This window comes from Spinacia oleracea, chromosome 2, assembly GCF_020520425.1.
Source record: "Spinacia oleracea cultivar Varoflay chromosome 2, BTI_SOV_V1, whole genome shotgun sequence".
In the NCBI taxonomy this organism is placed as follows: Eukaryota; Viridiplantae; Streptophyta; class Magnoliopsida; order Caryophyllales; family Amaranthaceae; genus Spinacia; species Spinacia oleracea.
In genome coordinates this window covers 30,977,115-30,989,663 of record NC_079488.1, presented here as the reverse complement: position 1 = coordinate 30,989,663, position 12,549 = coordinate 30,977,115, and the positions used below count along the sequence as shown (strand labels likewise).

At 39.4% G+C, this 12,549-nt stretch overlaps 1 protein-coding gene across 1 annotated transcript; it reads left to right on the top strand.

Annotated features, from left to right (window-relative positions):
• The first annotated feature begins 1,780 nt into the window (after positions 1 to 1,780).
• LOC130467321 (uncharacterized) lies at positions 1,781 to 4,203 on the top strand. Its single transcript, XM_056835796.1, has 2 exons — positions 1,781 to 3,465; positions 4,023 to 4,203. Exons 1-2 carry the CDS (start codon positions 1,781 to 1,783, stop codon positions 4,201 to 4,203), a joined length of 1,866 nt encoding a protein of 621 aa, XP_056691774.1.
• Positions 4,204 to 12,549: the final 8,346 nt, after the last annotated feature.

The following is a 12,549-nucleotide window of genomic DNA, read 5'->3' as shown; positions in this document are numbered from 1 at the left end:
CCACTCGGAGAGCTAGAAACTGTGAAATGCATGGCCGTGCTCGGATGAATCATAGGCTATGATTATCTGTTTATTTGATCAGTTGAACTCTGAAACCGAGGAACACCTCTGGACATAATAAGGATGACAACTCTTACCTTATGTTCAAGAGCAAGCATCGAGCGACAAAGGAATTAGGAAATGCACACTTGTCCCTAAGGACAAGTGGGAGACTGAAGGAAATAATGCCCTTGGTCCAAGTATGCATTCTATGATAAGTCTAATAAATGCGGTTCAGTATTAATTAACAAGTTAATAATTCAGTGAGATCAAGTGAGCTGAATGCCTAGCTAGAGGCCGCTTCAGTTCAAGTGGAATTAATGATATTAATCCACAGCTTACTCTTGACTGAACCCGTAGGGTCACACAAATAGTACGTAAACGGATCAAGTATTTAATGGCATTAAATACTCTATCTATGGATATTCGGAATCGACGGATCTTGGTTTCAGTGGGAGCTGAGATCGTCACAGGCAAGAAATGAATACTCCGGAAACGATGATATTACCGGAAACGGAAATATGGATCGTATCGGAAATATAAATATTATCCAAGTCGTAGATGTTGCCGGAAACGGAAACATGGTACGTATCGGAAAATATTATCGGAAATGGAAATATTGCCAGAATCGGAAATATTGCCGGAAACGGAAATATTGTCAGAATCGGAAATATTACCGGAATCGAAAAATAATTCCGGAAACGGAAATATTAAATATTTGTTCGAAACAGAAATTAATTCCGGAATCGGAAATGTTAAATATTGTTCGTATCGGAAATGAATTCCGGAATCGGAAATTTAATCGGAAGCGTATCGTACGAATAAGCATCGGACGAGGCCTGCCAGACGAGGGCCCAACACGAAGCCAGGCCATCGCCCAGCAAGCCAAGCGCGCCACACAAACAGCCACGCCAGGCCCAGCGCAAGGCCAGGCCCAGCAGGCCGTGGCAGCGCGCACAGCGCGCGCAGCGCGCGCGGATGCTTGCGTGGGCTTGTGGCTCGCGCAGGCCTCGCTGCGTGGGCTGCTGCTCGCACGCACGCATGGGCGGCCCATCGTGGCTGTCGTGTGTGTGTGCGTAAGTGTTTGTGTTCGTGCACGTTTCCTAAAACGTGCAGAGTTCGGTTAATGATTAAATTCCTAATTCTATTTGATAAATTAATTAAATTTGAGTTCTTGTAGGATTCTAGGTTTAATTAATTTGTATCTGAATAGGATTCCAATTCCCTTTCCATACCCCTATAAATATGTGGCCTAGGTTCACAATTTATAACGAGTTTTCAAAGTATTCAAAGTGAGTTTTTGAGAGAAAAATTCAGCCACACATCTTGCTCAAAAGTGCCGAAAATTCTAGTACCTTAAGGGCGATTCTAGTTGGTCAATCTTAAGGCGGATCCGGACGTGCTGTGGACTATCTACGGAGGGACAACACTTGGAGTCCTAAAGACTTGTTCTTGTTCGGTTCGGGCGCAGCTAGGGAAGGCACGCAACAAAGAGTATGCATCTAAATTATGCTATATGATTATGTGTAAATAATATGTAATCCTGGGTTAATGGTTGTTTCCGCATGATTTATGTAATATCATATGTATCATAACCTAACATATTTCACATCTATTTTTTGCGGATGACTCGTTGTTCTGCTTTAAAGCGGATAAGCGGTCCTGTGCTAAAATCAGGGAGACGATTGATTCATTTTGCACATTTTCAGGTGAAGCCATAAATTTTAGTAAATCCAGTGTCATGTTCAGTCCTAACACTCCAGAAGCAGTGAAGAGTGAACTAAAGAATACTCTTGGAACTCCTTGCTCGGACACTCTGGGTACGTATCTTGGGTGTAATGTAGATATTGATGGAAGATCTTCTCGTTCTATGCATTACTTAGTGGCCAAAGTTCAGAAAAAAGTTCTCTCTTGGAAATACTTGTGCTTGTCCCAAGCAGGAAGATTGCTTCTCATTAATGCAATTCTGGCTGCTTTTTGTGCAAACGTGCTTGCTGTTTTCCTTATTCCTAAGAATATCACGAAACAAATTGATGCTATCTTGATGCACTATTGGTGGAAGGGTGTGCCAAATGAAAAAGGAATATGTTGGGTGAGAAGAACGAAGTTGGAAATTCCAAAAGGTATGGGAGGTATTGGCTTGAGAAATGTGGAAAGCTTCAATAATGCCTTGCTTGTAAAGCAAGCATTTAGAATTCATAATAATCCCTCCCTTTTACTTTCAAAAGTCATGACCTCAGCTTACAAGAGATCCCCTGTAGAAGCAGCTATGACTAACAATATTCATCAGAAATCTTCATGGGGGTACAGAGGACTTTGCATGTGTGTTCAGAAAGCAAAGAAAGGGATAGGCATGACTGTGATCAGAGGAAATACACCTATAAATCAAGATAATTGGCTTCCTTCAAGAAAAGTGGAATTCAGAAACACTAGTCAATCTGATTATGGTGGGTTGAACAATGTAAAAGACCTATTTAAAGGAGCAACAAGGGAGTGGAATGAAAATCTCATATGGCGCACATTCAAGGCAGATACGGCAAGGGAGATACTAAGTCTTCACATACCTCAAGAGGATACGGATGACACATATCAGTGGATTGCCAATAAGAAAGGCCAAGCTTCAGTTAAGTCAGTTTACAGTCTGCTTGTTAGTGAAAAGGAAGAGCAAATGGCAAACGGATTTCAGAATCAGTTTTGGAAATTACTTTGGAAAAGTAATCTGCTTCCCAAATGGAAGATATTTGTTTGGAAATTATCGAATAAAGCTCTGTCAGTTAAGGAAAATCTGAAAATAAGAGGTATGGGGCTAAATACACAATGTGTATTATGCTTGAACCATGAAGAAGATAGCTCTCATATTTTTAGAGATTGTTTTGTTGCTGCCCATGTATGGAAAGCCTCATCTTTAGGGATTACAGCACTGAACAATAGGCATATTGGAGTGGAGGAATGGACAAGAAATTTTCTCATGTACTTCTGGAAGGAAGACGGGCATGATAGCTCGCGTGCCATTTGTTTTGTGGCTTATCTTTGGTCAATCTGGAAACAAAGAAATGAAGTGATTTTTCGAGGTCAGCATGTTAATCCTGAGCAAATAATTCAAATGGCCAATATCTATGTCAGGGAGGCCATTACAGCAACGTGTTTCAGGAAGAGTTTATTCAGCACCAATACTAGAAGGAACGTTAACTCATCACAATCTCATCCGTTTTGTGTTCTAAGAGGAGTATGCTCGAATGACTATGTCATGCTATTTGCGGATGGAGTTTGGAAGTGGAACAAAATGAAAGGATACTCAGTAGCTGGTATGGGTTACATTCTTTGTGATGATGGTAGAGAAATTATAAAGGAGGCTACAGGAATTAATGCTACTTGTGCTATCCAAGCTAAACTTAAGGCGGTGCTAATGGGGGTTCAAAGAGTAAGGTAGCTCCAATATAACAAGGTGATTATTTATATTGACTGCTTGAATGTGTTAGATGCTCTGAAGAGTTACCCAGAATGTAGTCTTGATCTTTCTGCCATTGCTAGGGATATTTTGTCGCTTGTTAGCTACCTAATGTATTGTAGAATAGAGAAATGTAATAAGGATAGACTTTCAGAGGCTCATAACCTAGCTATTCAAGCTAGGAAATGAGTTGCTTTTTCTTTTTTGTGTTTTCCTGTTTGTAATTTTTGCCAAGAAAAAAAATCAAAGTATCTCAAATATTTTGTGGAAGTCTGCTGTTATTTGGGGCCTGCACTGTTCTGCCAACTTGCAATTGCACGAGTTGACTCATATTGACTTGGTACTGCAGTCAATCGTCTGAAGTTGCAACCAGAATTGCTTACTAAGCTGCTGCCTTGTTTCTATCATGTGCTTTGACTGCTTTTGTTGGGGTTATGGTCTGCAGTTGTTCTTTTCAGGTTTGAAGTAGGTGGTTGGTGCTCGTTTCTTTGAAAGTGCTGGTGGTGGTCAGGGATGTCTTCTCTACTTGATGCAGTGTTGCTGCTGTTGGTGTTAGTCTGAAGAGAGTGGCAGGGACCCTGATGTGGTTGCCAATTACTGGAAGAAGTGTTCTGAGCATGTGGAAGGCATATGAAACTTGTAGCAGCCAAAATATACATGATGAGCTAAATTATACAAAACTCTCTGTCATTGACTTTCATCTTTCTACAAGATGAGATAAATTATAAAACAGAAGTATACGTGTGTGTGTCAAAGTAAACCATTTCATATTAAAAGTAAATAAAATAATACAAAAAGTAAATGAAAAAGTAGAAAACTAATTAAACGCACACCTAAACTCTAATTACAAAAACTCAAAAGTAAATTAGAAATTTTTCGAAAGTATTTTGATAACATAGAAACTCCGATAATTGGAGTATATGGAGGCCAAAGTAAAGGTTTTCAAACGAAAAGTAAATAAAAACAATACAAAAAGTAAAGATGAACCCACGTGGGATTCGAACCCACATCTGTGCATTTGCACAATGCTCTACCGGTTGAGCTAGTAGGCTAGTGGTATCTTAATAGGAATAGTTAGAACACTATCATATACTTTGCATTTTATTCAATTTATAGCCCATAACAAAACAGTCAGCACAAACCCAGCAGAACAACATATCAGCTAAGCAAAGAGAACGGCAAGGCATCATAAAGCATGGGTCAACATTGGTCATGTTGACCAAATCTCAGTACACTAACCTAGCCATAAACAACAACAAAAAAAACTAGCTTAAACAAGAGCAAAAACACAACTCAACAATGACTGCAGAACCTCGCGCTAGAAGGCCCAAAAGCAGGCAACAGAACATCCGAGCTAACCACACGCAGACATAGAAGACCACGACACTAAAAGAAAATAAAAATAAGCAGCCATGCAACATCATCAACTAAAAACCTACTGAAACCAGAACAGAAGCCGCTACAACAACCCTACAGACAACGAACTCCTCACAACACCTAACTACAGAAGCCTCTGACAACTCTAAAGCTTCATTACTAGAACTGACTGTAATAGATCAGCACCGTCAATGCAAGCAGAACAGAACCGGGGACACAATACTCGGTAATAGATCAACATCAAAGAAGCCATCAACCACAGTAGTCAGCACATTGTTCGTTGCCCATGAAATGTGTGCATCAGCTAGTTCTGGAGAGGAAAGGCTTGCTGCAGTGGAGAAGTAACAGTACATAAGCATCTTCCTAGAAACGGTTAGCTAATAAATTTACTCTCTGCAACCCATCTGCTTCTATATGGAGCATACTTTCAGTGAATTGGATGAGGTAATATGAGTAACAAACTCGAACTAAATTTGAAATTATAATCAGTTTATACCTTTTAAACTAATATAACAACCACAAAGGCTACCTTGTCAGGCCTCAGTCCTTCGACCAACATATATGATACAATTGAACTATTTCCATATAAGTTTCATCTAGAAAAATAATTCATACCAAAGGGATAATCCAAACATCAACCAAAGTCATTCTACAAATTGAAGATTATATACCAATTGCAAACCTAAAACTGAAGCAACTTAAAACATTGCAAGGTAAGAAATTACCTAGCCTATTGAGGAGACAAAGTGAGACAGAATTCCAGTCCTTTCTCTTCAACATACAATAAAATGCACAAATTCGAGCAAACCAGAGTAAGATTGAATCAACAAATTTTGGAGAAGAAAGATAAAAGTTCGAGTAGCAATCGAACATGTAAAATGGCAAAAATAATCAATTAAAACCCTAATAAAACAATCAACAATCAAAATCGGAAAATAAAACATACCTCGACGGTAAATCGCAGGAAAAATTGAGAAAATAGAGGAAAATCCGAGAAATAATGGAGGTGATAGGGTGTTTTTCCGTCGTTGAGAGATCAACACCTCACCAAACAAAATTTATAAAACCGCTAGACTAACCAACTATATGAACTATAGTGGCAAGTATAGGGATCGTCCCAAAGAAATGGTGGTTATCGAGTTTATAGATGTCAAGCTAGTTCGAACAAGAAGTTTGGTTTGAATTATCGCTAAGAAACTAAACCTAACAATTATGCGAATTTGAATCAAGAAAGGGAAACGTTAGGGAGTTGGGGATAGGCTAGGGAAATCGGGGGAAATGAATTACTTATCTAAATAATCATGAATGACGCAATGACATAGCACATAGGGGAATGAAACCAAATGACGTGCTCGCCACCTCTCGGATGGAGCACGCGAAGCAACCTAGCCTATAGAAGAGCTTTCGCCTAATCCTAAGCTAGATAAGCTTGCATATAATAGGAACAATCATTCACTTGCACGAATTAGGCTCACAATGTCTCGCCAAAACTAAATCATACATTCCACTCAAATCCAATCAATTAGCATTTGCAACTACTACTCAATTGGTCATGGAAAATCCTAGCACTAAATCAATTTAATTACATCAATCATTCATCAATCCAATCATCTATTTCCCCTAATTCAGCTCCTAGATTCTCCCCTTTCCCTAACCTAATTCTACTCACTAATCATTCTAGAAATCAAGAAATCCATTAATTCTAGACTAGCAAGCATGAAATTGAAAGATTAGAAAGAGAGAATCAAAGACTAGAACAATCAATTGAACAATCAACTAGAGAATTAAGAATCAAAGTAACTAAAGTGAAAACAAGAAGAATTCAAGAATTAAAGGAATTAAAGAGCAATCAACAATCACAACAAAAGCAAGAATTAAGAAATTGAATTGAATTGCACAAAATTAGAAGAAGAGTTTAGGAAAATTACAACTTGATGCTTCAATGGAGGAGAGTTTCTCTCTCTAGAAATGTTGAAAAACTACTTTGAGATTCTAAAAAAAATGTTAAACTAAAATTCTACACAAATAAAATAAAATAAAAAACTATTTATAAGTTTCCCCAAATAGAAGCCAAAATTCGAAAATATGCAGCCCGCGCAGCCATTCGGTCGCACATACCCTCTGTACGACTTAACGTAAGAAATCCATTCGAGCAAACATTAAGCCATGTGCGAGCAAACGCAGCGAAGAACAATTCCTTCGTCATGTGCGACCGAACGAGAAATCCTGTTCGGTCGAATGGTGTTTTCTTGGCTCATGTCTCCTTTGCAGTTTGATTCGGTCGAACCGAAATACCTGTGTGGGCGCACAACTTTTGTGCGGTCGAATACAATGACCTGTGCGGTCGTTTACCAATTTTGGGGCATTCTGCCTCCAAAAATCCATTCTGTGCGACCGAACAAGAAGGAACGTTCGGTCGCACAAAACTGCAGATTCCTTGATGCCATCAACCCTCCTCTGTTCGGGCGCACAAATCACCACTCGATCGCACAAGCCCTGTTTTGGCTCAATTCTACTTGTTTTCCATCACTTTTCAATATAATCACCTAAAAAGCACAAGATGGAGAGAAACTTATAAAAATCACACAAAAAGCTATAAAAACTATAAAAAACCATTACAAACTAACATGAAATCCTATCCTAGGAGCGACATAAATGTCGCTCATCAAACTCCCCCAAGCTAAGCGTTTGCTAGTCTCTAGCAAACTAAACTTAATTAGGGAAGAATGAGCAACTACTCAAATTCCAAAAATCTACAAAAACAAATTATAGCAAATCTAATCAAGGCAAGACCTAAAGAGAAGTAAACCGAGAAAAGAAAGAAAGAAAAGAAAAAGAAAAGAAAGAGAAAAGAAAAGAAAAGAAAGTGAAACTAAACTACAAAATCCAAGATAGGGCCTTTATTATGGAACGAGTATAAAAGAACACAAATATTACTAACCAAATAAATGAGTACACGCTAACTAATGTCCTAAATCGAGTGAAAGATTCAAGCGTCAAGCAAAGCGAACTAAGGGAAAGCACTAATCAATTCCCCTTCAACCGAGCATACCACGTCAAATCTCTAGATCCTTTCCACCCTTGAGAATAGCGTCTCGAGACACCACGAAGGCGCCGGAGAAAACAAGATAGGCTACCCGACATCTTAGCATGACAATCCCATTCCATAAACTTGACCAAATCCTCCCTCCACCGACAATCTCATTCCATAAACTTGACCAAACTCAAGTAATAGAAATAAATCAGTTTCTTAAAAATGAGTTTACTTGTCTCATCGCTGATATTAATGTGTTGAAGAATTGCAACAACGATTGACTTGAGAAGAGGCTTTTTATCTTTCTTTGCTACCTTGACACAAAGGTCGGTATAGGATTCTGGTGTGTTTTCAACTTCATCTTTTGTATCTCTGAACCAAGTTTTACCTGTATCTTTTAAGCCAAGTAACCAAGCGATCTCCCTCGGGAAAATTCTTCTATCTCCCCTTCTAATAGAATATTTTTTTTTGTTTGCATCATAACATTCAAACAACTTTTTAATTATTGCTCTGCAGTTCTTAAAAGTCGGGGATTTCATAAGGCCGTAGAATTGGGAACCTTTCATTACATCAATTTTTTTTTTTCTGGCGATCCTCCTCATCGCATGCCTTGTGAAATATTGTGAAATATCGGTAAAACAGATTTACATTCTAGGACGTAGTCGTACTCCATGGTTAGAAGAGTTTTTGGAGATACGAAAAATTCTTTTCGAGATGAAGGATTTTTGGAGATGGAAGGGTTTAGGTAGAGATTAAGAGTTTTTGGAGATCCAAAAAATTCTTTTGGAGATGAAGGATTTTGGATTTTCACTTTGAATAAAATATTTTCACAAAAAAACATTGAATAAAATATAAATATAATTGACTATGAATTATAAAAAACAAACCTTTATTACATTAAAATTACCTTTTTTGAGCCCCGTAAATATCGACCCATACATATGTCTCGCTAATCCCAGCTCCAAGTACCATGGCCATGGTGTTTGTGGAAGCTAAGAGCTCACCATGTCCGACTGTTTGTCGACAACCCTTTCAATACCCGACCCTCTTTTGACCCGCACCGACCCTGACCCGCCCCGCCCGATAACCAGGTCTATTTGTCGTACGTGACCAATGGTAGCACCCTCAAAAGTTTCGTTCTCGGTTGGCCACCAAGCCGTCGGCGGGTTAAAATTCTCTCTCCTATCAACCTTTAACTAGGTATCAATCATTCTCTCTCCTTAAAATAATTTCTATGACCGTCGATAATCCGCACTGCTGGCACCACCGGTATTAATGGCACGACCGACAACGCTTGGAGTTTTCATTCGAATATTTCCACCGGCTCACCTTACTCAGTACTCAAGCCAGACTCTTTTCTCCTCTAATACGAAAATGAGGTAAAAGAGAAGTGAAAATTGGGATGAATTCTTAAAGAGAGGATGACGGAGTGTTGAAGTGAATGTAGCCATGGAGATTTGGAGAAGGAAGATGGACAGATGGAAATTTTGAAAGAAGACTTCACTTTTTATTTTATTTTCGGAAAATAAGAGTTCAATTACTACACGTGGGATATTGGAGGATAATAATATTCTCCAAAATAAAAATTTATAGAAGTATTTGAATTTTTTAAATTTGTACGTAGTATTACTATTATCAAGCTTGATGCAGGTCATGCAGCACAAAAGAGTTGCCGCTTTTTTTTTATTGGTTTTGAAATTTAGTTTCCCGTTTTTAAGAAATTGAAAACTAAAAATCATAAATGATACCGAACAGATCCTAAGTAAATAAAAGTAAATTATTTTCACCTCCGTCGCCTACAAGCCCAATAAAACACTATCTTTTTCTTTTCTTTTTTCTATTAACAGTAGACCTAATTAAAATGCGGGTCGGGCCAGACCGAGCTACTGGTTAAACTCCTTATTTTGTGTCAAAAGTTGCAAATTTATAACTAAAATTTTAATTTTTCTTTACTCAAATTACACTCGAATAATTCCAAAATCGGGTCGGCTAAAAAAAATAGTCCTAAAATTTTTGCCCAAAACGCATTGTTTTCGGTTCAGACCAGCAGGTCGGCTCATGATGATTAGGTAGAGTTAACATATGTCGCACCATCTTGGTCATACATGATTCGAAAACTTTATCCTTTTAAAATGGTCACTCGAGTCTAGTCTAGGTCATTTCTGGTCTCAGGTCATGATCATGTCGGGTCACTTTATCATTCGGGTTCGATCTAGTTGGTTTTCAGTCGGATTACTTTTCATTCAGGCACATGTCGGGGTTCGGGTCGAGTTCAATTTCGGGTTCATGTATTTCAAGTCGAGTTTAATCTCATTTTGTAACAGGTAACTTAGGGCCAAGTTTGAAACGACTTATTATTGGGGCAACTAAAATTCAGGTCGGGTTAACATGGGTCAAGATTGGATCTGGCCAAGTTTAATCAATCAAAAAATAAAATTTCAGAGAGAGAGCAATTGGAATTTGATGAGAAATTGAAGGGGGTGAAATCATAGCTCATTGTACAACGCATGTACTAAATTGAGTAAAAAAAACCCAAATGTAAATATGTTTAAAAACAAAAGATTGACAAAAATAATCTCAAAAAAAAAAAATTATCATTACCTCAATTCATAGATGCATCGTCGCCTCCTACTAATTCTCAAGTTCTCATTAATTTACTTCATTAGTTAAAGTTAATAACAATAACAAGATGGGGAAATACAAAAATTAAAATAAAATAAAAACAAAAGCAATTGCAAAATATCCAATAAATGTCCAACCATTTATGGCGGAAAGGCATTGTGTCGGCTAGCTCTTCCGGAGGGTGGAAAAGTTTACCGGTTACAACTACCGACGGTAGGAATAGACTGTCCGTTACTTTTTGCACCGGTAGGAATAGACTACCGGATACTATTTCCGGAGGTTGGTTTAAGCCATCGGATTATATGTCCGGAGGTCTTTTTAAGCTGCCCGAAAAAATCGTTGGAGTTATAGCTTTTATAATTTTTGTTTCATTCGTTCTATATAATACTTCGTTAAAAACATTGGGCAAGAAAAACAATCCAACTCGCAAATATTACGTACCGTAAAGTAATCATCATTGCGTACTTCATTATTGTTGTCCACTGATTGGTAGAGTAGGGTGAATTGAATGTTAAAATTTTTAGAGTTGTTAATTTACAAGTCATTATATAGTTTTTGGCTGGGAATAGGTTTAGATTGTATACGGTCAATTTAAGGAAAAAAAAAGTATTTAAGTGATATTAAGTTATCTGCACTAAGGTAAAATACTACCTGTGTTTGGGCTCCCAATTGATTCTCAATTGGGCCACTAAGTCCAAAGCCCAATGGCTCTAAACAAACAGCATCAAACCCACCAATGGCTAGTCAGCCATCCATCAAGACCCAAGGCCCAATAGCAATAAATGACCTATGGGCATTTATTATGCAAACACTATAAATAGGCCGCCAAGGCTCACACCTCAAGGTACGTCGAATTTACCGCCTTAAGACTACTCTTCTAGAGAACTTCTCTCTAGAATCCGAGCATCATTCTTACTTAGGCATCGGAGGGGCTTTCCTCGGAAACACCCCCGAGGCTAGTGACTTTGCTTTTGTGCAGGTGAATTCGGACTCCACTCATTCAAACAAGCAAGATCTTCAACACATACGAAAGGGCCTTCATTCGAAGCCCATTGTTTCCATCTTTACAACACCGGAACAATTTGGCGCCGTCTGTGGGGAAGAACACTTCAAAGCCTTTGAAAGACATCAATCACCTCTTTCCGCGAAAATGGTGAATGATGCTGTTAACAACAATAACGACGATATGATGGTGCGGTCAGATTCAGAATCTGACCAAGAGGGGCACCCTCAATCGATGGCGAGGTCACAGCCAAGCAGAGCTACGACCGCCACGAATGCAGGACCTCCGATTCCAACTAGGGAAGAGCTCACTGCGGCCATGACCATCATGCAAAACTTCCTCTTCAATGAGAAGCAGCAAGGACTGGCAAATGACCGCAGAGAAGAGAGGAGGACCAGGCGAAGGCTGAACGAGCCACCCAGTGCGGAAGTGTCCAGACCCGAACGAGAACTCCTTCCCTTGACAGGCACACACTTGACATCGAGGTGGATGGAAAGCACGTGGGACACCCAAAAAAGGGCACAACAGCAACCAGATTGGTTTGCGAGACCATCGCCTACTCCAACAGCTCTCCAAAGCGAATCAACTACTCGTAACACTCGGATCCGAAGCTCGGTGCTCAGCAGGTTGAGACCCTCGGTCCACTCAAGGTTAAGACCTTCGATCCATACGAGACTCGGGGTAGGTGAGTCGAGCAGGTCTGGCGAACGACCCGAGGTCAGTAGCCGAGAAAGAAGAAGAGACAGGAGGCATGATCGAACCCCTAGCCCCCATCGTACGCCCGAGCGTTCTAATCACAGAACCTCGGCAAACGAAGGCATCAGGGCTAGACTCGGGAAAAGAATCATGACTCCTACGTCATCCCCTTTCTCGGACGAGCTGATCATGGAAGAAATACCGAAAGTAAGACTGCCAGCGCACCTAACCTACAGCGGAATCACAGATCCGAGGGATCATGTCATCTCATACGAACAGCAAATGTTCTTGAGTCCCTACTCCGAAGCATGTTGGTGTAAATACTTCCCA